This window comes from Rhinolophus sinicus, linkage group LG04 (genome assembly GCF_036562045.2).
Source record: "Rhinolophus sinicus isolate RSC01 linkage group LG04, ASM3656204v1, whole genome shotgun sequence".
Taxonomy (NCBI): domain Eukaryota; kingdom Metazoa; phylum Chordata; class Mammalia; order Chiroptera; family Rhinolophidae; genus Rhinolophus; species Rhinolophus sinicus.
Genome location: NC_133754.1, coordinates 162,559,216 through 162,587,136, shown reverse-complemented (window position 1 = coordinate 162,587,136; position 27,921 = coordinate 162,559,216). Strand labels below are relative to the sequence as shown.

At 42.0% G+C, this 27,921-nt stretch overlaps 1 protein-coding gene across 6 annotated transcripts; it reads left to right on the top strand.

Moving 5' to 3' along the window:
• Positions 1-2,729: 2,729 nt before the first annotated feature.
• PGAP4 (post-GPI attachment to proteins GalNAc transferase 4) lies at positions 2,730-25,369 on the top strand. Of its 6 annotated transcripts, none has more exons than XR_002137150.2 (3): positions 2,765-2,999; positions 18,045-19,710; positions 20,148-25,369. XR_002137150.2 is itself a non-coding variant. In XM_019729252.2 (2 exons), the coding sequence occupies exon 2, from the start codon at positions 18,121-18,123 to the stop codon at positions 19,330-19,332; it is 1,212 nt and encodes a 403-aa protein (XP_019584811.1). In that variant the 5' UTR covers positions 2,730-3,393; positions 18,045-18,120; the 3' UTR covers positions 19,333-25,369. The 6 variants fall into 6 exon arrangements, 4 of the variants coding, with proteins under 4 accessions (XP_019584811.1, XP_019584810.1, XP_074186879.1 ...); XR_012495868.1 differs by having other exon boundaries at positions 2,765-3,393; XM_019729252.2 differs by having other exon boundaries at positions 2,730-3,393; positions 18,045-25,369.
• Positions 25,370-27,921: the final 2,552 nt, after the last annotated feature.

Here is a 27,921-nt window from a genome sequence, read left to right as displayed (position 1 = left end):
TCATTGCATAAACTTATTTGTTTATAGCTTACTTGATAGTGTTGAAGAGAGAACCACAGGCCCAAACTGGCTTCACTTGTGCTAAAGCCCAAGATACGAAACCTAGATTTAATACCTGATTTAACAGCAGTTTCAACCTCTCCCAGAAACATAATCAACTAGCCTAGAATTTTTGGGTCAAGCACCAGTAAGATAATGGGTCCTGTGTGCCCTCTCCACATCTCCGTCCCAAAGGAAGAAGAGGCAGTCTGCATGATAAAACCCTTGTCATTCCCTTCCATCTAAAAGATGATGTCCTGGTCTAAAAATAATCCATTAATCCCAACCCATTTCTTTACTAATAATGTCTATGCCATATCCTTTTTCCTATAAAAAGATTCCATTTTGTACAACCCCTTGGAGTATCTATCTGCTTGTTAGATGAGATGCTGCCTGATTCATGAATCATTTAAAGCCAATTAAATCTCCAAATTTACTTTGTTGAATTTTGTTACTTAACACTAGGAAGCCATAAATGAGGTCATACGGTAAGGACATGAAGAAACCAGCAGCGTAAACCCTGATAGTTGTTTCTTTTTTGGTCTGTAAGTGCCTGATTTAAGCTTAGATTGCTTAAATTGAAAGCATCAACTTCAAAAGAGGCATCCACTTCAATGGTGGCTATGTAGAATAAACATATGACTAGGTAAAAAGCCAGGCTGCCTCCAAGACTGAAGCTCCTTTGCTTAAGAGAGCTTGATTGATTTAAATGACTGAATATTTGGGCCACTTGTTTTTTGCCTTCCCTCACTTCAAATTTTCATTCTTATGTTTTAAACTCACCAATAAAGAGTAAACCCAGAAACCCTAAGTCCCCACGTAGGCCAATAAAAGTCGAACCCCAGGCCCACATGCATTCTCTGTCTCTCTACCAGGGACCCAAGTGTGCTATGTAATTTCCAGTTCTTCTAAGTAATAAACCTTTATTTTTTCAAAATTTCCTCATGGATATTGCTAACGGGTATCTTGTAATCATAATAAAAACTACAAGGGCTGGTCCAATCACAACAGCGGTTATTGATAAGCTGAGATTGGCACAAAACAAAACCTTAAGTTTTGTTCAAAGTCAGAGTCAGTATTTTGGGGAAATCAGGACACATGGGTGATTATGATGATTGCCAAATACTATATGTTGATGAGACAAGACTTTCTCAAAGGCAACAAAATCAAGAATTTAAGCAAGAAAGATATAGAATATCAAATTGGTCAATAAAGACTTGAAGATAGGGTAACTCTTTTATCAAGAGGCAATTTATACATCAGAATTTATAAAAAGAAACAAAGAAGGTAAACACTATTCAAACTACCCTTGATATTATTTTTTTACAAAGAAATAAAATATTCAATTCTCAATGTTTTGAAATTTTAAATTATATGTATGCAATCAATATTACTTTGACTATGTTTTTCCATTTCCCCATACATTTATAACCAACAGTAAGAGAGTTTTCAAAGTTTTGGCAAAAAAAAAAAAATTCAGTCACGGAACAATCATAAATTTTCTCATTAATTATTAAAGTGATTTTGTATGGTTTCAGCATGCACAATTATTTTTACAGTCCTGCACTACTATGCAAAGTGTCCTGTACTTGAGAATATTTTTGTCATGCCCACATATTTGAATAGTTTGCTGGACATAAAATTCTGGATTCTAAGGTTTCTTCCTTTAATAATTTGAAACCCTTACTCCATTGTTTTATTGCAGCCATGATTGTTATTGAAAAAAATCTAAGGACAAGCTGAGACTTGTTCCTTTGTATTTGATCTATTCTTCTCTGTAAACTTTTAGAATTTTTTTTGCCTTTCATATTCTTAAATGACACTAAAATGTGTTTATCTATGGGTCTTTACTTACCTCTCCTTGGTGACATTTCTTTTCATCTTTTGTAATTTAAAATATAATCTTTTATTCTTTTCAATATTTTCTCTTCTGTTGTTTTTTTGTCCTCTCTGTCTTTTTGGAATTTCTATTTCTATCCTACATATTTTTCATCTTTTCTTTTATACTGTCCTTTCCCCCTTTTCTTCATTAGTAATTATAGCCACTTTTCAGACATATCCTTCATGATTCTCTTCTCCCTTTGCCAGTTTTTGTCTCTTAGCTATTCTGCGTGAAAAATGACATAAATGGAGTTGGAGCCGCCATTCCAGAGGAGCTTCCTTGCGTGTCTTCCTTCTTCAATCTTCCAACTGTTTGAACTGGGCCAGACCTTTGAACTGGGCCAAACTAAGCCCCAATCCTGACAGACACTTGACAGGTAAGTGGATAGAGCCACAGACCTAAATCCCATGCCTGGCCAGGTGATCTGGTTAGAGCAAACCTTTCTGCTTTTTAATGTGTTTACATTTCTGGCTTTTGGAATAAAGTTTGCGCTTGGCAAATTATCTTCTCAAATCTTCTTTCATCGTTTGCAAGTTGGAGATGGTAATCCCTAATGCAATAGGAGTGAAGTGAGAGCTACAGGAATGTTATTAAGGCGCCTGGTATAACGCTGGGTACGGTGAGGATTGGGGGTGGAAATGGTGTCCACTATTACTGGCAAAAACAAATGCCTCCAACAGAGAACACGGTTGAAGCCAGCTAGGGCTATGAACAGCACAGAGACATACATAATCCTTCCAGCATTTAAACTTTCTTTGCCCTGAGCCTGCTTTTCCCTCTCTGCCCATCAGTTGGCGCCCTTTGCAGTTCTTTTCCCCGCAAGCTGGCTTTGGGGGTAGCGATCTCTCGGCAGCTCTCAGGTCACGTGGCCTGCGGGAGCCAGGGTACTCCGCGCCGGAGCTGCGCAGCGAGCTGGAGGAGGTGAGGCTTCGGCGCGCACCCAGACAGCGCAGCGCGCGTTCCTCCGGGATTTCAGGGTCCGGCAATGGATCCTTCGTGGGGATGAGTCAGCCAGCCTACGCGACACCAGAGGCGGCCCTCGGCGTGCTCTGGGGACAGAGCTGACTGTCCCCACCGGGTAGGTTTCCGCTGCGCACGATCTGCCCAGCCCCTTTGGCGTCGTGACCGGAGCGCCCACGTCGGAGAGCCATCAAATCGAGGGGACCAGGATTAGGGGTGGCCGCAGCTGTCACGGGGAGAGCAGCTGCGGAGGCTGGCGCAGCCAGGGAGGGCCTGCGTCCCGGGCCGTGCACTCTGGGCAGGCGGGCTTCGCTGTGGCCCAGCGGGTGGCGCCGGCCACTTCCTGCCGGAGGACTGCAGGGACCCCAGAAGGGCTCCCCTCGCGCAGCCCGGGCCGGCGTCAGCGCTGGGATGAATGAGTGTCGCGGCAAGGGCGCCTCCCCACCCGTTGCTCGCTTTGGCTGCACCGCAAGGCCGACGGAAAGACGCGAGCCGGGCGCGTGCAAGTCTAGGTAAGACCTCCACCCGCAACCCCGCTCCTGCCCAGCCTGGCGGGGCGGAACAACCTAAGGGCGGATCGCCAAGTGGCCACCCGCGCGCGGCGAGAAGCCGCCTCTCGTCCACCCCTAGGGTCAGCCGGGCGCGCCTGCTGCGATGATGGGTTTCTGAGGGCGACCTCGCAGCCCGGGAACCGAGAAAGGGCAACCGGGCAGGGAAGGCGTCCCTCCCAGCTCCGGGAAAGACCAGCCGCAGGGAGCCAGCGCAGCGATGGAGACCGTTAGCCTCAGCCTACGGGTAGAGAAACTGAGGCCCGACCACGGCGGGGACTGCCCAAGGTCAGCGGCAGACTCTGGTTTTCCGCGTCCATTCTCTTTCCACGAGAGGTAGTTAGGGCCACGCCGACTTATCACCCCCTTTTCCTGACCTAGGCCGGGGTGACCCAGGTGCCGCACTGCGCTCGCGGAGTTCGGGGGCGAGAACTGCAGGGTATCCCCCTTGTAGTTCCTTGCTCGCCCCTGGGGGACTGCAGGGCGGCTCCAGTGATCTCACTATGCGGACCATTAACAAAACCCTCAGGTGTGTGTGTGCGTGTGCGTGTGCGGATGCATTTCCCCTGGAAAAGCAAACCTTGTAAAGAGGAATAGCTTTTTTTAGGGGTGCATTTCTAGGGTGCACTGCACCAGGTACTTTACGAAGAGAGAAAACTGTGTGTGTCTTAAAACTTAACGTTATTAAAATTATTAGAATTTTTGATAGGAAAATTTTATTACAAAACATTCAGGGAACAGAAAAATGTAAAGGAGAAAATAAAGATAACTTAAAACTTCATCTTGTACGTTGTTGAGGTTTTTATGAGTATCTTAAAATTTTTCTCTGCATACACAATAACGTGGACAAAAATAGTATCTTGTTTTAATTTGCATGTCTGATTACCCAGGGAAAATCATCACCTTTTCCTCTGTGTATTCGCCTTTTGCATTTGTGTGGGTGAATTGATTGTTAATTCTGTTGCTCCTTTTTCAATTGGAGTGCCTTTCTGTTTCTCATTTTTAAGCATTCTTTGTATAATACACATTAAAGTAATAATTCTGTCATATATGTTGCACAATGTCTCCCAGTTTGCTTAATGTTTTTGTCTGTTTCATCTTTGACTCTTTACAGGTTTAACTTTATTTAGTCAAATCTGTTATTATTTTTCTTTATGGTTTCTGCTTGAGGATCTTGCTGAAAAAGGCCTTTCCTAACCCCAGTTTGTATAAATATCCTCCTGTATTTTCTTCAAGTACTTTTAAACCTTCGTTTACAATTTTTAATGTGGAATATAATCTAGTTTAAGTTGTAAAGTGGAGCACTAATTGACTTTTCCTTAATGATTAGCCAGTTGCTGCAAAGCTAGTAAGTGTATTTTTTACCCCTTATTTAAATTGCTACAATTATGGTAGATTAATTACATATCCGTATTGGTTTGTGGGTTTTTGCATCTGTCTATCTGTCTAGTTTGGTGCCAGTGTGCCAAATTTTAATTATTGAAGTTTTATAATAGGCTTAATATGTGATTAAGCAGATTCTCTCTTATTACCCAGAATCACCATTTTCCTGGGTTTCTAAAAAAATCAGTTGTATTGAGGTATAATTTACATGCAATAATATGCACAATTTAAATGTATATTTTGATGAATTTTGTCAAATGTAACCACCCTCACGATAAAAACTTATGGAGCACTACATAAGTCATAATTACATAGGGACCATGCTAATCTTTGATATATCCTTCCAGTTTTAGTATAAGTGCCACCAAAAGTGAGCATTTCCTAGCAGTTTTTATCAATATTAATTCCAGATGATCTTTAAAATACTTTGGTCAAATTAACCGATCTCTTCCCTCTCTACCCAAACAAACAGAATCATGTTTGGGTTTCTGTTGGGTCCTGAGAGTAGAGAGTGATTGTGACGTTCACCCTCCTATTGCCTGGCACAAAACTCAATATTTGTTGAACTGAGCATTTAATACTGATCATAAAAGTAATACATAAAGCATGTATTACCCTTATGGGGAAGTGTAGGAAGCAAAACAGGAAACCTCCATCCCCCATACCTTCACCACTCCTTCACTAAAAGGATTAAAAATAAAATCATACTATGTACATTTTTCTACAATTTGCATCAACATAGTTTACATTTTTCCCTTAGAGACCTTTGTCGTCTGCTCAGTTCACTATCAAATTACCATAGAACCGGTAGCTTAAACAGCAGAAACATTTACTCCTCATAGTTCTGAAGACTGGAAGTCTGAGACCAGGATGTCAGTGTAGTTGGGTTTTTATGAAGGTCGTTTTTCTGGTTTACAGGTGGCCACTTTTTCACTGTTTTCACTGACAGAGAATGAAGCAAGCTCTTTCTTGTCTCTTCATACAAGAAAACTGATCTCAGTAGGAGAGCTCCAACAGCTTGACCTAATCACCTCCCAAAGACCCCATATTCAAATACCATCACACTTGGGGTTAGGGTTTTAATATATGAATTTGGGGGAACACAAACATTCAGTCCATAGCAGTGACCTAGCTAAGACTCTTTTAATGTCAGTGTGTTTAAATCGTTCTCTTTTTAATGTCTCCATGTGATTCCCCTTATATAGTTATGTAAATACCTGTTCCCTGTTGCCAGGCATTTTCTTTCTCTGCAGTTCATCTTCCTCCTCATTCCTCTCTCCTTACCCCCACTCTCTTTCTTACTATTACAAACAAAACTGCCCAGAACATTCTTTGTCCATCTTTGGTAGCATGTGTTCACATTTCTGTAGGCTAGATAACTGCAAGTAGAATTTCTATGTCAGAGGGGATGCGTGTATAAAATTTTTATAGCTACAGTCCCAACTTTCCCTCCAAAGGTTACATAAATTTATATGAAAGTGCCCATTTGTTGAACTGGGCCAATCCCTCTTGAAGTAAATTAAACTCACTTTATGTTAAATATATAGATTAATTTTGGAGAAAGAGACCTCTATCTCCTCTGCCATTAGTGAGTCTTTCCACCGGGGGGAAATGATATTTTTCTCCATTTATTAAAGACTTTTTAAAATGTCCTTCTTATAGTATGTATGCATATTATGCCTATTTCTTAAATTTATTTTTAAGTATTTTAGTTGGCTTTTCCCATTTTGGCTGGGATCTTCTACCCTATTAATTAATTTGGTGATTGATTAGATGAAACCAATTAGTGTATATAATACATATGTTATTTTAAACTTTTAAATTGTTTTACTTTTTAATTAAAAGATGTTTTTCTTAATTTCTAATTTTTAAATTACAGTTAATGTACAATATGATATTAGTTTCAGGTGTACAACATAGTGATTAGACATTTATATTCCTTATAAAAAGATCACCCCAATAAGTCTAGTACCCCCATCTAATACCATAGATACTAATTACAATATTATTGACAATATTCCCTATGCTGTATTTTACATACCTGTGACCATGTTTATAACTGGCAATTTGCATCTTTTTTCACCCATCCCCCAACCCCTCTCCCATCTGGCAACCATCGCAACCATCGATTGTCCCCTGTATGTATTAGTTTGTTTCTATTTTGCTTATTTGTTTAGATTGCACATATAAGTGAAATCATGTGGTATTTTATTTCTCTGTCTGACTTATTTCACTAAGTGTACCCCCTAGGTCCATTCATGTTGTCACAAATGGCAAGATTTCGTGCCTTTTTATGGCTGAGTAATGTTCCATTGTATATATATACCACCTTTTTTTTTTTCGTTTTTTGGCTTAAACAACAGAAATTAATTTTCTCACAGATCTAGAGGCTGGAAGTCTGAGATCAAGGTGTAGACATCTTTGGTTTCTTCTGAGACCTCTTTCTTTGGCTTCAAGATAGCTAGCTGCCTTCTCACCGTCTTGTGTCCTCACATGGTCTTTCCCTGTGTGCGCTTGTCCTTGGTGTTTCTCTGTGTGCTTTAATCTCCTTTTTTCATAAGGACAACCGTCGGATTGGATTAGGGTCCAACCTAGTGGCCTCACTATAACTTTTTTTTAAGATTTTTGTTAAAAATATAGCTAACAATATTATATTTGTTTCAAGTGTACACCATAGTTATTCAACACTTACATATATACCTAAAGAAGTGATCACAGTGTTAAGTCCAGTAACCATCTGACACCATACCATGCTATCACAATATTATTGACTATATTCCCTGTGCTGTGTATTACAGTCCCATGACTTATTTTATACCTGGAAATTTGGACCTCTTACTCCCCTTCACCTTTTTCCCCCTTTAAAAATTTTTCAATTACAGTTGACATTCAATATTATTTTATATTAATTTCAGGTGTACAGCACAGTGGTTAGACATTTATGTAATTTAAGAAGTGATACCCCTGGTTAGTCTAGTACCCACCTGGCACTATACATAGTCAATGCCATATATTGACTATATTCCTTATGCTGTACTTTACATCTCCATGACTATTTTGTAACTACCAATTTGTATTTCTTAATCCCTTCACCTTTTTCACCCTGCCCCCCAACCCTCTCCCATCTATCACCCCAACATAGCTAGTACCCATTTGACACCATACATAGTTATTACAATATTATTGACTATATTCCTTATTCTATATACTACATCCCCATGACTACTTTGTAAACAACAAATTTGTACTTCTTAATCCCTTCCCGTTTTTCACTCACCCCCCAACCACCCTCCCAACGGGCAACCCATCAAAATGTTTTCTGTGTCTATGAGTTTATTTCTGTTTTGTTTGTTCATTTTGTTATTTAGATACCACATATAAGCAAAATCACATTGCATCTGTCTTTCTCTGTCTGACACTCCACTTAGTACAATATCCTGCAGGTCCATCCATGTTGCTGCAGATGGCAAGAACCCATTCCCTTCCATGGCCGAGCAATATTCCATTGTATATATGTATCATCTGTTCTTTATCCATTCTTCCGTAGACAGACACCCAGCCTGCCTCCACATCTTGGACATTGTAAACAATGCTGCAATTAACAAATGGATGCACAGGTCCCCTTGAAGTAGTATTGGGGTTTCTCCAGATAAATACCCTGAAGTGGGATTACTGGGTCCTTCTTCGTCTTTTGTTATAGCCTTTGTTTTAAAGTTTACTTTGTCTGGTATGAGTATTGCTACTCCAGCTTTTTGTTTGTTTGTTTCCATTTTCATGAAATAAGTTTTTCCATCCCTTTACTTTCCATCTGTGTGTGTCTTTCAATCTGAAGTGATTCTCTTGTAGGCAGCATATGTATGCGTTTTGTTTTCTTATCTATTCAGCTCTCCTATGTCTTTTGATTGGAGCATTTAATCCACGTACATTGAAAGTTATTATTGATAGATATGTATTAGGTTGGTGCAAAAGTAATTGCAATTTTAAAGGTTAAAAATAATTGCAAAAACTGCAATTACTTTTGCACCAACCTAATAGCTATTGCTTTTTTATTATTTATATTTTTGTTTTTTCTTGTTGGTGGTTTTGTGTGTGTGTGTGTGTGTGTGTGTGTGTGTGTTTGTTTGTTTTTTTGTCTTAAATAAGTCCTTCTAACATTCCTTGTAATACTGGTTTGATGGTGATAAACTCCTTTATTTCTTTTTTGTCTGGGAAGCTGTTTATCTGTCCTATCATTTTAAATGCTAGCCTTGCTGGGTAGAGTACCCTTGGTTGTAGGTCCTAACTTTTCATCACATTGAATATTTCATGCCAATCCCTTGTGGCTTGCAAAATTTCTGTTGACAATCTTATGGGAGCTCCCTTATAAGTTACTAGTTGCCTTTCCCTTGCTGCTTTTAGGATTCTCAGTCTTTAACCTTTAGCATTTTAGTTATAATGTATCTTGGTGTGGGTCTGTTTGGGTTCATCTTGTTTGGGACTCTCTGTGCTTCCTGGGCTTATATATCTATTTCCTTCACCAGGTTAGGAAAGTTTTCAGTCATTATTTCTTCGAACAGATTCTCAATTCCTTGCTTTCTCTCTTCTCCTTCTGGTACCCCTCTGATGCAAATGTTGTTACACTTTATGTTGTCCCACAGGTCTCTTAAACTATTCTTAATTTTTGGATTATTTTTGCTGTTCCAATTGGGTGTTTTCTGCTACTTTGGCTTCCAAATTCCTGATTTCATCCTCTGTTTCATCTATTTTGCTGGTGATTCCTTCTAGTGCACTCTTCATTTCAGTTATTCTTCACTTCTGACTGGTTCTGTTTTTATGGTTTCTATGTCCTTTTTGTGTGTGTGTGTGGGGGGGGATATTGGGGAACAGTGTGTTTTTCCAGGACCCATCAGCTCCATGTCAAGTCGTTGTTTTCAATCTAGTTGTGGAGGGCACAGCTCAGCTCCAGGTCAAGTCATTTTTTCAATCTAGTTGTGGAGGGTGCAGCTCACTGGCCCATGTGGGAAACGAACCGGTGACCCTGGTGTTATGAGCAACATGCTCTAACCACTGAGCCAACCGCCCACCCCTCTATGTCATTTTTTATGCTTACTATTTCTTTGTTGAAGTTTTCACTAAGTTCCTTGAGCATCTGTTATAATCATTGTTTTTAACTCTGTTTCTGGTAGGTTTCAGTCAGTTTTTTAATGGTGTTTTCACCTGTTCTTTCATTTGGGATGCATTTCTTTGTTTCTTCATTTTGGCTGTGTCTGTGTTTGTCTCCCTGTCTTGACTGGGTGGCCTTATGTAGTAGGTGCCCTGTGGGGCCCTGGCGCAGTCTCCCTGGTCATTTTCTCCGGGTGCTCCAGGAGTGTCCCTTGTGTTGGTTGTATGTGCTCTCTGGTTATAGTTGAGCCTTGATTGCTATTGGCACGTCGGTGGGTTGGACTGACCCACAGGCTGATTGGCTGTGGGATTTGGCCACATCCACAGCTTATGGGCTGCTGTATAGGGGGCTTACCCCACTGAGTGGGGTTTACGCCAGTGGACTCTGGTGCCTGTTGAGACCTCCCTTTGTGTATGCCACTTGTGAAACTAATTGGGCGGTGCTCTGCTGTGGTCCGAAGCCAACCGCCAAGTATGTTGGTTCTGAGGCCTCTTTGGAGGGGCTCCAATGTAGGGCCAGGTCACCCACTGCCTGTGACCAGCCATAGGCTGCCTGGTAGGAGGTACAAAGCTATCCACAGTTATTCTCTGCCTGTGCTAAACCTGGAGGCACATGGGAGAGGCCACACTACGAACCAAGGATGGGTGCCACGAATACTGGGCTTGAGGTAGCTCCACAAAAAGCCCGGACACTTTGAGGCCTGCTGCCACCTGCCAGCTCCCTTAAGATTCAGCCACCGATAGAGCCTTGTGCAGTGTGCAAGTTGGGTGAGCCAGGGTCTCAGGGAGGCATTACAGTGGGAAGAGTTATGTTCACCAGGTTAATGTAGAGTCTGGTTTGGTGCCAGTGCTGAGCCTGGAGCCACTCAGCTAAAGTCTTAGAGCACTCCGAGGCCAGATTCTGCCTACCTGAGGCCCAAGGACTCTGAGAGTTTTCCAAGAAATTGTGCAATGAGGGTGGGGCTGGCTGCTTTTTGAGAAAGTGCCTCAGGCACTGGGAGAATTGGGCTGGGCAGTTGCCCAGCAGTCAGTAGGGTGGAGCAGCATAGCTCATGAAGTCACAGATTCAGATTTGGCCTGTGGGGGCGGGCTCAACATAGGAAAGATGGCACCCGGCTGCTGGCTACATGGAAGGAGAACCCCACACAGGGAAGATGGTGACTGTCCTCCAGCCCTTGTACGAAAACCACACACCTTAGTCGACCCTGATATTCCTCCAAAGTCCCCCGAGTCGTCGTCCCTCCACTGGAGCCCAGGGTGAGTGCCTGTGAGTGAGTGAGTCTGTTTAAGAGGATGTCTGGGTTTCCCGCAGCCTTCCATCCCACCCAGATGTTTGGAAGCCCACTGTTTTTCACAGCCAGATGTTGTGAGAGGCTCCTCTTCCCATCACCAGTACTCTGCTCTGCGGAGCCTGGTATGGGGTTGGGATCCCTTGCTTCTCAGGGGGAACCTCCACAGCCAAGATATCCTTCCTGATTCTCAACCATCGCATGGAGGTTTGGAGTCAGCATGTTTTGCGTCTCTGCCCTTCCTACCAGTTGTTATGTAGCTTCTTCTTTATATCCTTAGTTATAAAACTTCTGTTCAGCTAGACTGTAAATGGTTCGCCAGGTTGACTGTTCTATAATATAGTTGTAATTTTAATGTGTTCACAGGAGGAAGCAGGCACAGTGTTGATCTACTCCACCATTTTAGGTCGCTCCATGTTATATTATTTTTACATATAATACTGTTACCAGTCACATTCTGAAAATCAGTTACCATTTCTAATGTTTTCTCAGCTGATTTTCTTGGGTCCCCCATCTGTTCAGAAACATTATTGCACATTGGTTGAGAACTTGAGTTCGGGAATCAGTCTGCCCAGGTTCAAGTTTCACCACCCACTTAAAAGCTTTGTTAACCTTGGGTACAACTAATTGTGCCTTTGTTTTTTCAGGTGTAAAAGGGGCTTAATAATAGTACTTCTCATAGGCTTCTTATCGATGAGATGGGGAGAACAGTGCCTTGCACATAAGAAGTGCTTAGCAAACATTTACAAATAAGTTGATCTTTGCTCATTATGTGACCAGGCTTTTTGATACTTCCAATTTTATAGCTGAATAATTGAGACCCATAGAAGTCAAACGACTTGACTATAGTCACATATTTGCTCTACAAACATCGAGCCTCTTCTCTGCATAGAGTACTGTGCTATGTCTGTGAGGGATACCAAAGATAAATTAGACTGAATCCACTAACGGGATTTATAAGTTCCTGGGGCATAAGTCAAGGGCCATGAATAAAGCCATAGAAGACAGCAGGTATCATGGGAAAAACGTGGACTTTGAAATGTGTCCTGTCTTTGAATTTCCTGCTTTCAACTTGGTAGCATCTTTCTCCTTGTTCTCCTTCTCCTCTCCTTTTAAAATTTAAATGGGATTAGTTTCATTGCTATTTGAGAGTTTCTATTTTAGCCAGAAGAAATAGATGTGAGTCTAGTACAGAACTTTGATATGTACTCGGAGCTTAATCAGTGGTAGCTATAAATAGATATAGTCTAAAGTAGAAAGTGACAAATGAATGTCCTTGGGGGGGAGGGAGTTCTTGTTAAGGGCCCCAGCACTTGAGAAAAAAGATTATTATTTCTGGTTGGGGGAGATCGGGGTTGGCTTTTGGAAGAGGTCCCTTTTGAGCTGACTCTTGATGGTTGATTTAGCTGTGTGAGAAAAAATGGATCTGGGAAGATAGTTGGAACTGGAAGTTGTGCAGAATCTTGGGGAAGAATTTGAACTTTATTCTACAGTCATTGGGGAATCACTGAACAGTTCTACAGAAAAGAGTGCCATGTTCAGACCTGTGTTTCAGAGTATCAGACGGATGCTGGTAATGTAAAACATGGCCATCATTTGAACAGTGCCTTGTATCTGACAAAGGGCCTTCATAGCTGTCATCTCATTTTTCTTCAAATGTCTCCATAAATGAGGTGGGGTGTTTTTTTGTTTGTTTGTTTGTTTTAATTTTCCTATCTTGCAGAGAGACAAAATAGTTTCAGAGAGATTAGATGTTTTCTTTATACCAATGCACCTAACTCATGAGTGTCGGGACAAAAACAGGTCTTTTGGCTTCATAATCTGTTGCTCATTCTGCAAGTCAGATGCCTTCTTAGGAGGCTGTTGCAGTCAGCTGGCCTGGAGGTGATGAGGAGTAACCAGGGAGTGGCAGTAAAGACGGGCATGGCAATGGAGAGGGGCGGGGAGAGAAGAGGAGGATAGGAAAGAGGCATAAGAGACCATGGAGGTGGAATTGCTAGGACTTGGGGTGATTGGAAGGATTGAGAAGTCAGAACTTAGTGGTCTTTTAGACCCAGGTGCCTGGGAGAGTGGTGGTGCCATTCACGTAGAAGGGCTGATTTGGGCCATTTTTGAATGCTTATCGCCTGATGCTCTGCCTGGCATTCTGCCTCCCATACCCCTGTGGCCCCTTAAGCTTAATTTTCAGAAACCGCACTAGAATGTGGTTGTCATTGTAGCTCCATTTATTCATCCTAGCCCGATTTCAGGCTCATTTCTTGGTGTCTTTGTCCTTTGCTGTCTTCCCTGACCCCTCCATCCTAGACACGATACTAGGCACCATCCTGTTTAAGGACTGGTTGTTTCACAGTGTAATTGCAAAGCATAGATAAGAATTCAGTAATCATTGTGCCTTAGAATCGGGCCTGTGAGGGTGGGATTGTTTCCAGGCCACCTCACCAGTGTCAGTCACTCCACAACTTCGTTGGAGCATGGGCCTGAGCTGCCAACATCATGGTGACTGTGGAATTCTGGAACAAGGTAGTCAGAGTGAGAATGTAGACATAGCCCTCCTCTGCCCAACCCCCATGGTTGGGCTGGGCGTAAAGACCTCCTTCCCTCAAACTACCAATGGAAAATCCTATGTTTTCAGGTCTGTTCCCCTAACGCCAGTTACCTTAAAACCAATTTAGTAAACTAAATTATAGGTGGCATTGGACTCCCCACCCCACAGCACAGCAATTGGTTAAGTCCTTTAAGAAGATGTTTTCAAAAGCAAACTGGAACATAGTTCTGAATGCCTACATAACTGCGTGTAGCTGGATTTTAGGCAAACTGGTTATCGGATCATTGAATGAAGGATCTGATTCCTGCTCCCGTGGCCCAAGGTGGGTGTGCTAGATTGCATTATTGTTCATGATATTTTCTGCCCCTCCCTAGACAGACATATATTTCCCTAATCATTTCCTTTAGGCTTGCCATATTTCTTTTGGTATCCCTTTCTTGCAGGAAAATTACATAACTCTGCTCTGTTGAATTCAAGAGGTATTACGTGATTTGTTCTGGTCTGTGAAATGTAGGTGGACACGATGTTTGTCAATTTTGAGCTGTAGCTTTGAGAGCCAACTTGTGATTTTTCTCTCTCTGCCACAAAAATCATCAGTGTTCGGGGAAGAGGCAGTTGCATTTACCTGGGTCCCAGAGTACGGATGACATAAAGCAGAGAAATCAACCCATGATGGACAAGTAATAGGAGCAAGAATTAAACCTCAGTTCTTATAAACCCCTGAAATTTTGGGATCATTACTGTAGCCTGTCCTGACTTATACAGTATAAAATAATATGTGGGCCAGATGGCTTCTGAGCATTCTAGAAATTTCCCAGACTCTCTAAGTATATTGCTAGATCCTTTCTTTTTTCTTGAGGGCTTAGAAATTGGCCTGCTGCTTTTCCTTCCTATTGAATCTTCACTTTCCTCATCCTCTGCTCTGTGGGAGGAGTAAATTTCTCTGCCCCATTGCTTTGGCCAGTGGATGGTGAGTGGACTTGATCTATGGCATACTTAAGTGAGGCTGTAAATGTATCTGTACATTTTAATTCTTGTGTAGCTGCCATCCACCCAAAGAGCATGCCCAGATGGCTGTTCTGCACCTTGACCTGGAATGAGAGGTATGTGGAAGCACCTAATTCTGAACTGCAGTCTGGAGCTGAACCCAGCTGAGCCATAGCTATCCACAGACCAGTGAGCAAGAAATGCATGTTGTTATTGTAAGCTATGACGATCTGGGGCTGTCCATCACCCCAACAAGAGCTGATCAATGTAGGCAGGAACCGCGTCCTCTGAACTGAATCCCTCTCCTTCCCTGGTGACTGAACAGCAGTTTCACACCATATTTTTAAAACAAGAGATTTCTATCGAAGGACACTTTGGTTGTTACCATGTCTTGGCCACCACAAATAAAGCTACTTTGAACATCGGAGCACAAATATCTTTACAGATAAATGTTTTCAGATATTTTTGTACACCTGAAACCTATGTAACTTTACTGTCACCCCAAATAAACTTTAACTTAAAAAAACAAATGGGAAAAAAACACACAAGGGATTTCTGAGATGCTAATGATTTTATTGCCCCCAGGGGGGAAATTGCCCTGGATTAAAGGTCCTCTTTATATAGCATTAGGGTCTTTAGTTTCCATCACAATAAATAGTGAAATCTAAGGAAAATCATCATGCTTGCTTTATAAGCATAGCTTCAAGAAAGTCCTCTCCCTCTCCTCTATCTACCTAGAACACATGAGCCTCTTTTGTATAAAAATTCTGGAGTCAGCCCCACAGGCATGGAAAATAAAGCAGGACTTGGTGCTTTCAGAGCCTCTCCAGTCATATCTGGGCTTAAGGGTGTGCCCTCAGTCAGTTTGTTCATTCAATAAATACTGTGGACTTTACACTCATGTGACAGGTAGTGCTAGGTGCTGGGTATCCATGGTGATCAAGACAGATAAACTCGTTGCCCTTCATAAAGGTATGTTCTGATGGAGGAGGCTGGCCAAAACATGGGCTAGCAAAGAATCTAACAAATTACTGTTAGAGAGAAAATTGCTGGGAGCGCGATGATATTTATGTTAAACATATTAAAATTGAAATTTTATTTTTTGTCAGTACCTTTAAGTCAAAAGGTGTGAATAGGTATTTAATGAAAAGTTCTCATCCCACCCCAGTCACTAAGCCACCTAGTTCCCCTCTTCAAAGGCAAAGTTGCCAGTCTCTTGTATATCCTTCCAAAGATAGCCTGTGTATATACAAGTACATTTATGTCTATTCCCCCCTCCTTTTTACACAAGTGATAGCATGCTATACATACTTTTTTATGTCTTCTTTAACTGAAGCTATATCTTGAAAGTTTTTCCATATCTGTATATAAAATTTGCTTGTATTTTTTAACTTTTTTTTTTTTTTTTTGCTTTTGGTGAGAACATTTAAATTACACTCTCTCAGCAAATTTCAGTTATACAATACAGTATTATCAACTATAGTCATCATGCTGTACATTAGATGCTCAGAGCTTATTCATCTTATAACTGAAAGTTTGTGGCTTTTGACCAGCCTCTTCCTATCGCCTCATCCCTCAACCGCTGGCAACCACCATTCTACTCTCTGTTTCTATGAGTTTGACTTTTTTTTTTTTAATTCCACTTATAAGTGATACCAAGCAGTATTTGTCTTTCTCTGTCTGCGTTATTGAATAATATTCCATTGCCTATACCACATATTCTTTATCCATTCATCTGTCAATAGACGCTTAGGTTGTTTCCATGTCTTGGCTATTGTGAACAATGCTGCAGTGAAATGGGAGTACAGATAATTCTTTGAGATAGTGATTTTGTTTCCTTTGGATATATACTCAGAAGTGGGATCATATAATACTTCTGTCTTTAATTTCTTGAGGAAACTCCATATTGTTTTTCATAGTGGCTGTTCCAGTTTATGTTCCAACAAATAGTATACAAGCATTCCCTTTCTCCACATCCTTGCTAGCATTTGTTATGTCATGTCTTTTGATAAAGGACATCTCAACAGGTATGAGGTGGTATCTCACTGTGATTTTGATTTGCTTGTCCTTGATGATTCGTGATGTTGAGCACCTTTTCTTGTACCTGTTGGCCATTTGTCTGTCTTCTTTTTTAAAAAGTCTATTCAGATTCTTTGCACATTTTTAAATAATTGGATTATTTGTTTGGTTTTGGGGGCTAGACAGAGAGGTTTATGTATGACTCACAACACAGTCCACCCTAGGTTGGGAGGGTGCTGGAAGGGAGCTGTGGGAGAGACCTCTGCTCTATGCAGCCATTCAAGGACACAAGTTCCTGCCATCTGGTGGCTCCATCCTCCTCTAGACCCAGCAAGGCTGTTCATTCAGCTAGAAGATGGAGAAAGAGAAAGTTGAAAGGCACACCTCTGGTCAACCACCTTGGCCTAGAAGTCGCACCTGTCACTTGGCTCACATTATACTGGCAAGCCTTAGTCACATGACCTCACCCAGAAGAAGGTGGGCTAGAAAATGTGGTCTTTCTGTGTGGCCAAGTAGGAGAGAGCATGGATCTGAGAGCACTAGAGACTGCACCTCAACAACCTCGTATGGTACCCGGGTAGCCCTTCCTTCAAGATAATTCACAAGCTAGGCCGTTTGCTTCCAAATGTGTGCAAACTATTATGCTTCTGAGGTAAGAGGTTTACCTTCTGTTCTACAGACATCATTTAGTTTTGCATTAAGTATAGTTGCATGACATTAGAGAAATAGGAATGGAAAATCTTGACAAAGGTGTCTCGGGGAACCCTAAATACTCCTTTTTTCGTTATTTGTTTTGTTTAGGATGCTCAGAAAAGACAAATTTTTCAGAAATTTCATCAACAAGTATTTACAGTGCACTTACATTGGAACTTATTTTAAATGTGTATTTCCTTTATACACAAGCCTTACTTTTTTGCATGTTTTTAGAACCCGTGTCTATGCCGCAGCTGAATTGACGTAATGATCTCACTAGCCCTACCTGGTGATTTACTGGCACATTGTACACCTAACTAAGCATCTGTCGGCATGGAGACTTGGTTGGATGCCCCAAGGTTTCATTACTCATAGAAATACTAAGAGAATCCAAGAGGTTGTTAACAGATACAACCAAAGAATAGTGTACTGGAAAAAATACTTAAGTCTCTAGTAGCTACACAGCCTAGAATAAGAATTTCTAGTTTGATATGTGCTGAGTACCATGCTTGGATTTTTAAAAGCCCTTTACCATTCTCTACTTCCTCTTCCTTTAGGTTTGGCTGGCACTGATTTGGGCTTGTGGTTCAGAATGGTTTGTTCCTGGGACCAGACCTGACCAGACGTGACCTCATGAGCACATCACCCTCTCCAGCTGCCATGCTGCTCCGGAGGCTGAGGCGGCTCTCCTGGGGCAGCACTGCTGTCCAGCTTTTCATCTTAACAGTGGTGACGTTTGGCCTACTGGCCCCCCTGGCCTGTCACCGGCTGCTTCACTCCTACTTCTATCTTCGCCATTGGCATCTGAACCAAATGAGCCAGGAGTACCTGCAACAGAGCTTAAAAGAGGGTGAAGCTGCCCTCCACTACTTTGAAGAGCTGCCCTCCGCCAACGGCTCAGTGCCCATCGTCTGGCAGGCCACCCCCCGCCCCTGGCTCGTCATCACCATCGTCACTGTGGACAGGCAACCCGGCTTCCACTACGTCTTGCAGGTGGTGTCCCAGTTCCACCGGCTTCTTCAACAGTGTGGCGCCCAGTGCGAGGGCCACCAGCTCTTCCTGTGCAACGTGGAGCGCAGTGTGAGCCATTTCGATGCCAAGCTGCTGTCCAAGTACGTCCCGGTGGCCAACCGCTACGAGGGCACTGAGGATGATTACGGCGATGACCCTTCAACCAACTCGTTTGAGAAAGAGAAGCAGGACTACGTCTATTGCCTGGAGTCGTCCCTGCAGACTTACAACCCAGACTACGTCCTGATGGTGGAGGACGACGCTATTCCAGAAGAGCAGATCTTCCCAGTCTTGGAGCACCTTCTGCGGGCGCGTCTCTCCGAGCCGCACCTCAGAGATGCCCTCTATCTAAAGCTCTATCATCCCGAGAGGCTCCAGCACTACATCAACCCAGAGCCCATGCGGATCCTGGAGTGGGTCGGCGTGGGCATGGTGCTAGGGCCCTTACTAACCTGGATATACATGCGGTTTGCCAGCCGGCCGGGGTTCAGCTGGCCCGTCATGCTGTTCTTCTCCCTGTACAGCATGGGTCTGGTGGAACTGGTGGGCCGGCACTACTTCCTGGAACTGCGGCGGCTGAGTCCCTCCCTGTACAGCGTGGTCCCTGCTTCTGAGTGTTGCACCCCAGCCATGCTCTTCCCTGCCCCTGCAGCCCGTCGGACCCTCACCTACCTGTCCCAGGTGTACTGCCACCAGGGCTTTGGCAAGGACATGGCACTGTACTCACTGTTGAGGGCCAAGGGGGAGCGGGCCTACGTGGTGGAGCCCAACCTCGTGAAACACATCGGGCTCTTCTCCAGCCTCCGGTACAACTTCCATCCCAGTCTGCTCTAGCAGGCCAAGAAACCCCTTTCTGAAATTGGCGACTTCTTGGATATTCAAATATTGAGACATGGTTCCTTGCAGATAGTTCCTTGTTTAATGCTGCTGGGGATATAGGCACTAGGGACATCAGAGGAACTGACCAGTCAAGAACCTCGGCTTTGGTTAACTCGCTGCCAGGAGCAGCGGTTGTCCACAGGTCTGGCTCTCTGCCCCTCCACACAGCCACACTGCCTCATGCAGCCTGACCCACCAAACGAGGGGGCATTGAAATACCAGTTGTATTCTCTAGTTTTCAGCTCTGCTTTGGGACAGAGCCTGTGACTACCAAAAATATTGTGCACAGTGATGTGATGGTGTTAGGATTTTAAGAGTAGAAGTTGGTGAAAGGTGAGATACTTTTGAATTGATTTCTTTCTCACTGGGCATGAGAATGGATGTGTGTTTAGAATTTATGTCTAAAGAAGCAAGACCATGTCAATAGATTCCACTTGTTTCCTTGACCTGGTATGATAAAAGCTGTGTGGGGCCCTGCATCTTGGAGTCAAGTGACCTGGCTTCGGTTATCTGCCTCTTTCTTTCCCACACATCTGTAGGACACTGATATTCAATATTGTTAGTGAGAACTTGAAGGCATAGCAAAATTTGAAAGCACATTATGGATCATCAAAGTCAGATTGCGTATGTTTAGTAGTGATTTCATAATGAAGATTTCTATCCAATTCGACATTGCAGAATGGTATAGAGGGGTGAGCTTTTTATTAATTGCATATCTTTCCCCCTAACCTTGCTGGCTAACCATTCAACCGCATTTCTTTTTCTTCTAGGTAGCACGATATTATAGAAGAAATAGTGTGGACTGTGAGGTCAGAAGACCTGAATTTTTATTTCAGATCTCTGTCATGCCCTAGTGGTGTGAACTCGGGCAAGTCAAAACCACTGAGTCTCAGTTTCTTCACCTGTAAAATGGGGACAGTGATGCTTACCTTTTATAGTTGCCTTGAGGATTAAATGACAGAATGTATGTAAAGACCTAGCAAGTACTTAGCCTGTAGAAAGCACATGGCAAATATTAGTTCTTTTCTCTCCTATAATAAGTATATAAAACTCAAGTGTATTTTGGGTGAAGATATTAATGCTGTTGTTTAAAGTATGAGATACGACATAGGGCTGACACCTATGGATGGAGCAGCCATTCCAAACCATCCACTGCTTGAATAAAGGCTGACTTGTCATTGTGACTTCTGAAGGATATGTAGCTTTCATCTAGCTCCACCTCTAACGAAGCTAAAAATAATTACTCATTCAAACTAGAAATGATCTGAGATGCCTCTTGAGCTTATTCCAAGACTAGCATCTGAAAATTACTTTTCTTGAAAGTGACAAATAAATGGCCTTGGACGATACTTATCAAACTAGGACCCAATAAGTCCCTTTATGAGGATGGACAATTACATTAGAGTTCAAGCAGTTGTCCCGTTTGTTTCAGTGCCACATCTTCTGTTTGCTTTTCACTGCCCACACTGAGTTTCCATGTGGTGATCCACTCAAGAACACTCCTTATAGATGAACGAACTGAGACCCAGAGATGTTACACAACTTCTCCAGGTTCACACAGCTGCACAGCGACAGAACCAGGATGGAAACATAGCTCTTCTGACTTCCAGCCCCTGTGCTTTTGTCTTAACCACATTCATTTTATAAATATCAATGTAATCGAATTCTCTTTTGTAAAATCCGAATATACCCTGGACTAAATAATGTCTCTGTAAGCTAAGATGATAGGAACTCATTGTCATGTTGGTCTTGGGGAACAAACAGGTATCAGTGTGTGTTGTGTTGTTATAGTGACCTGTTATGTATCCCCCAGGAATGTCCAAAGTGATCAGAGCGACTAAATGACTTTTTAAGATGTTCAGATTCCACACCTTCATTCCTGCTCTCCCAGCAACTGGTCCGCTCCCGTGTTTGAGACCAGAACCGTCCCCATCCTAGACCTCATTAGAATTTGTTGCGTTAATGATTGGATTTCCTCATGAATTTTTTTCCCCCAATAACAGGAGAAACACATCTAAGGTAGCCAGGCCCAAGATCATTGCTGTTTACATTCAGTTGTGTACCGCATGCAGGTATCCCTTCCCCTGACTCCATTCTGGATGGCCGAGGCCATCTTTGCCTTGTCTAATTACCTACATACTAAGACGTCTCCTTCCATATTCTTACCTGGAGTCTGCATCCTTGGACATTTTCTGAAGATGCAGGTTCAGTGCTGCCCTTTTCTCCCTACCCACTTCTAGATCTTCTTCCCTTTCATCCCTCATTCCTAGAGTCCAATTTTTGTATATTGCCATGTATTAGGATAGCTGACAGCTTTACACCAAAGCTGAAGTCTCTTGTTTAATCCTAAGCAACGGGACTAAAGGAGAACTCAAGTCCCCTTCCCATGTCAAGGTACATAGGTTTCCAGGTGGGTGAAGGTCTCTAACAGTCCCACTCACCTTTCAGAATTCAAATTATAGTCAGGTCTAAGAAGCTCTCATTTGTGACTGAGTATATTTGCATAGACATATCCGTTAAAATAAAAGTACCCATTCCACTGAGGTATCCTGAGAAGACTTTTATCGTTTTATTTGTATGGGATGAATTTTTTGGATGTGGCGAATAGTATCAAACACACACCATTATAGAGTCCCAAGGTACCATTCAACAGTATGGGCTGTTTGCTTAAAAATTCATAACTGATTTTGTTGTATTTCTTAAATGGAAACATTTGACTCATGTATTCTTTTTTATTGTCATTGTTTAAAGAAAAAATGATGAGAATACTGCAGTGTAACTAGAGAATCCAAATAGGACTTATATAATGATAGGATTAATCTAATTTACCTTGGATACACTTCTTATTTGGGAGAATTTATTTAATTGGTAACTTAATTTGGGTAGAGAGGCATTCTAATTGGAGTTGATTACTGTGGAAATTTTAGATACACCAAGATTCATTGTGAGTTATAGTAACACATGACATAAAGTTAGGTAATTTTAAGTCACATGAACAATTTGGATATTTTCATCCCAGCTACAGTGAATTTGCTGAGAAATGCTCATTAACTGGAACTGTTTTTTCTTGTTGAATTTTATTTGGAAAACCATTGGGATTTATGTCAAAGATGGTTGGAAATTGAATAGTCCTAAGGCCAAAAACGTACTTAATTTATTAGAACTGCAGTGGAGATATGCTGTGGCTTGCAGGTGACCCCAGTACTTAGATTACAATATAGCTATGAAGCATCACTCTGCTGAATGGTAATTTTTGGTTTAGAATTAAAGAAGTTATCTTGAGCTTCTTCCTAACAACCTACACAGAAATTCGGGTAAATGAACTGATTTTTAAAAAACCATCTACGTTCACCATTTGTGGGTAAAAACAGATGAAAATTCAAAGGCAAATAATGAATTTATTGAAAAGAAACAAGGGACAGATGGCATAAGTATGTAGGAATGAGGTAGCTTTAATTTGTCAGAGAGACGGGAGAAGAGGACAGTGATGTAGAGTGAAGCAGAGGGTCTCACATTTGTCACCTGTTCTTAGGTGTCCCCAACTCCCTTACATAATAAATCCTTTATGTGTGCCCCACTGTCATGAAATCTTTATAGCACCTGTCTGTGGAAAATGCAAAGGAACTAAACAATGGATAGTCAATGTTCTAGATAAATAATTAATTACTTTGCTAGGCCCTGGCGTCCTGTTGCATTTAGAATAAAATTCAAGCCCCTACATTACCTCCTAGGCCAGATGCGATCTGGCCCCTACAACCTCTCCGACATCGTGTCTTACCACTCGCATCCTCGTTCTTCAAGCTCTAATCGCACTGCCTTTCTTTTGATTCCTTGTACTTGCTTCACTGGTTCTTACTGCAAGGTCTTTTCAATGCCAGTCTCTCTGTCTGGAATACTTTTCTTTGGCTGAATCTTTCCCATAATTCAGGTCTTGACGCAGTTGTAAATCCCCCTAACAGACTTTCCATCCTATCTAACGCAGTCTTCCCCCTTTCCTACCCAATGGCCCATCTACCACATTACTCTGTTTGATTCCCTTCAAAGCTCTTGTCATTACCTGCAATTCCCTTATTTACTTTGGGTTTTTCCCCCTCCATCTCCTGCCACGGAATATCAGATCCACAATACCAGGGATCTATTCTATGTCCTATTTTGATCCCTAGGTCCTAGAACAATACTTGACACATAATAAGAAATGAATGACAGAGGGAGGATTTACAGTGTGACTGCCTACAAAAAAAGAGGAACTGAAAAGAAGAGAAATGGGACTAGGAAATAAAATTATAAGGAAAAGAACAAAGAAGGGGTGGGTCTAGGAAGTGAGGGTTGGCTATGGTGTACAAGGTGACCCTTGTAAAAGAAAAGTGTTTTGTACACATTCCAGGTAGATGGAATGGTGAGTGCAAAAATGAACTTTCTTACACCACCACACAGCTATTTTTTTCTTTGTTGTTTATTATGGTTTTGTTTTCAGTGTGTATTGTGTGTGGGGTGGGGGTGGGGGAGCTGTGTGTTACTCTCAGGGGAAGGCTGGGTTTTCTCCTTCAGGCTGCATCTGCTTCATCTTCCTAGTGTTGCCAGCGGAAGTCACCTAGATGTGACCCATGGTGGCTCCACAGCCTATTAGGACTTTTCATCCAAGAGGCTGGAAAGAGAGTGAAGGAATAATCACCACACTCTACTAATGAGCTCTTCTCAAGTTCCATGGGTGAGATGGTGTAAGTCTGACAATGTAGCCCTAGGTGGTACGTGTGGCCTTTGGCAAAACAATATCATTTACTACAAACCAAGAATAGAGAGGTAAACATTCTCAGAAACTGGATGGGAGGGACCAGAAACTCGTGAAGGATCGGTTTTTCTAGTACGTGACTTTTGTTATCTTTAATGTTTTGTTAGTGTAGCTTTGTTTAAATGCGAACAAGTTGAGTCCTCTGCAAAACTCATGCACTGGCAACAGTTAGACAAAGAATGTGCTCCACCCCAGTTTGTTTTTATTCAGAAAACAATGTAAGCCTTGGCATTGCCCTGGCCCGGGACCTGAGACCGTGGTTTTTATACGTTCAACAGCCCATACTTTTGAAACACAAGTAAACCAGTTCTGTATTTGAAACAGAAAAGGCTTTGAAGAGGTTAGAATCACATTCTCTTTCATTTTACCAGTTAACATGAGAGGAAGAAAATATTTCAGCCAAATTAGCCCCTTATTTTCACACGTAGACATTAATTCTCTAACGCACTCATTAAAATTCAGAATCGCATGTTAGGAGCTCTTTAGACAATTTTTGTTCCATAAAAGTCACCAGGTATCATGTCTCACATATCAGTTTACGTTTATTGAGTGCCTACTGGGTGACTGATACTGTGCTGAGAGCTGGAGACACCAAGGTGAGTGAATATGACACACTTTCTTCTGTAGACAAAAAAAAAGGCTACCTTGGCAAGCCTGACAAGCTCAATAACTAAAAGTAACCACATGGTATGTTTTGATCATTTTTTAAAAAAAATCCTGGGTGAGTTATGGTGGGAAGTCACATCCTAAGACCGATCTGATATGTCTACCTAGAACAAGCTGTGTCCATTGCTTTTGTGCATCTAGAATAACATACGTAAAATGTCAACGTAATCTCTTCTCCAGACCCTGGTACATGATGAGACAACCCTAACATTTCTCACTGTGGTCTTTTACCAACATACCTTTGTAAACGATGTATGTGAAATGTTAACTTTCCTGCACCTACCAGTGTAAAAGAAGTGTGTATCTCTATTTTATTTTTTATCCACTCCTAGAGATTTCCCTACTTTGCTTTCTCCTGCCTCCTTCATCTGCCACCAATGGATTTCATGTAGCCTTTCTTACGTCTTCTCTTTGATTCCAATGTATAAAATCAACTGCAAAACTGCTGTTCTCGAGAGCATTATCTCAATCCCTTGTGATTTTGCTTCGGGAACTAGCCCCAAAACCTTTGACTCATAATAAACTCTTTAAGCCTTTCTTTAGGTTTGGGATTCTTTTATTGAATCTTTCAGGACCTTGGCGTCCACTGGGGGAGTTAGTACAGTAAGTAAATCCTGGGATGGCAGGGTCACAGGGCGCCATCCATAAACTTCCACAAAGTACCAGGACTGAAGTTATCCCAACTTTCTCAACTCCTTGCAACCTCTTTTGCTGAGGACAACATGGCCCACCAAAGAAGCCTCCAACTAACAAAGGAAATGACTGACACAAACATGTATTTACAGAAGTAAATGAATATCGGGGTGGAGGGGAATTAGCCAGCTAAAGGGAAATAGAGAGGGTGAGCCGGCTTTTGGAGCAGGTGCTTTGGGGAGAAGATATATAGCTCTTAATGCAAGAGGAGGATCCAGAAAAATTATCTTTGAACCTATTAAAGGTTATTTCTTTTTCTTGCATTCCAGAAAAATAAGCCTCCTAATGTCATGTTTTCTCATCCAAATTCATGGACAACTTTTTCTGAAACTGAATTAAAAATACCCATTTTGAAACAAACACAAAATTACTCCCAAAGAAGTTTGCTTACCCAAGGATGACACACTTGGGCAGCAACTTGCCACACCTTTCTCAAAAAAGAAGAAAGTCTGCCCACAAAGTATTTTTTTGCCCATTCTCTCTTGCTGACAGAAGCCTGCTGCTTCTCAAATGGAAAGCATTGCGTGGCTCACACTTGTCCTTGCTCACTTGAGGTGAATCTCATACTCTAAAGCTTTCCTGCTAGTTCATTGCCCTTCCCAAGTCTTGTGCCCTTTGGGATTTTTGTGGAAAGCCTGTTCTTTCCATGACTCATCTTCTTTATGGCTGACTGCAAGTTAGATCTAGTCTCACAGAGCTCTCTGTCCTTCTCACAGGATGACTATAGCTCACCCATCACAAGTTATGAGTGAGCACCCTTCGTCGAACTCTGAAGAATTTTTAACTGAGGGCCACATTATTTCTCCTACCTGTTCTCATCAGTGTTTCCATGTGGTTCCCCAGGCCTAGAGAAACTCATCCCTGGCTTTTTAAAATAAAAAAAAATTTTGTTGTTTACCAATCCACATTGCAACAGTGTTGGCCAGTGTCCTCAGTCTGGCTCTAAGGATAGCGGGCCAAGCTGATGCCCCACAAACAGTGGAATGTGTCATTCACAAACATTGTTCATAATTCTTCAATTATTCTAATCCTTACCTTCAAGGATTCCCCCATATGAATGAACTAAGCAGAACAGCCCAGAACAATACAAGAAAGGCCCAAGGTTTTAGCAAATGTAATTCTTAACTAGTTAGAATGCACTCGTGAGCTAACAGTTTCTAATCACTTGCCAATAGGAAAATGGATTAGTTTGGTTTATATATGAAAACTCTGATTTTACTTGCCAAAGGTGGGTCAGCTCAGATGAAAAGAAAAGAATGATGCTCTCAGTCTATTTCTCCAAAAGAGATGTTTGGAGTGCTTTTTAACATTCTCTCATATATCAGGAAAGTGTGTTGTAAGTTTTGCAGGTTCATTTTAGTGCATGAGATGGTTGTAGCATTAAGGTGCATTCAGCTGCAAGTAACAGAATCCAGTCTCCCAGGGCCTTCAGCAATAACGATGTTTAATATTCTGACCTACCAAGAAGTCTGGAGAAGGAAGTGTCAGAAGCACAATGATATCATCCAGGACCCAAACTGGGTTCTTTTCTGCCATCTTTTGCCACCTCATGGCAACGGCAGCTTCAAATACAAGTCTTCACAGGACTGTGTTCAAAGCAGGAAGGAAGGGCTGAGGTAGAAAGCTTTTTTCTAGTGAAGTCCAGTGGGGTTTTTTTTCCAGAAAGAACAATTTCAGGAAGTCTCCCAGCTGACCTCACCTTTTGTCTCATCAGCCAGATATGGACCACAGGCCCGTTCCTAGACCGATTTTAATCATAGGCAAAGGGAAATGGGATAAGCCCAGTCATAGTTCGTTCACTTGTGGCTTGGGTAGTGTCCTTGACCTCACGGGCTGTCCACACATCCAAACAAGCAGGGGCTTTTGTTAGCCAGGAAGAAGATGTGTGTGGATAGCTCCTGGGCAAAATGTGAACAGTGACTGCCCTGTTGCTGGGAAAAGTGATCAAGATTTTTAGTATTCTTCCGGTTCTTGCCACTTTGTCTGATAGTTAGAAATTGAAGCAATACGAAGATTTATTTTATTTCGATTTACTTAACCATAGAGTCACATGCGTAGGTCATAAGAGCCTTTTGAAAAGATACTGCTACAGATTAATTGTTTCGGAGTGTCAAAGGGCTTTGAGAGGCTTAGCTTGTTAGATTCCTAGAGGCCCATAAGATGGCTTTTTTTTTTTTTCTGACATAATAGGACATCTGAGCAACTGGACATGAGATATGGAAACAATAAGATCAGTGTTGCTAGTTTCAAGGAAGCATCATTTTACAAACTCAAATTGGACATGGGGATTGACTGGTTCACAATTGAAGGTTAGGCTTTCCACCAATTTTTTTTCTTTGTTCACAAGTTTATCATGAAAACACTAAGTGCTCTTGTACCGTAACATTGTCTTACAG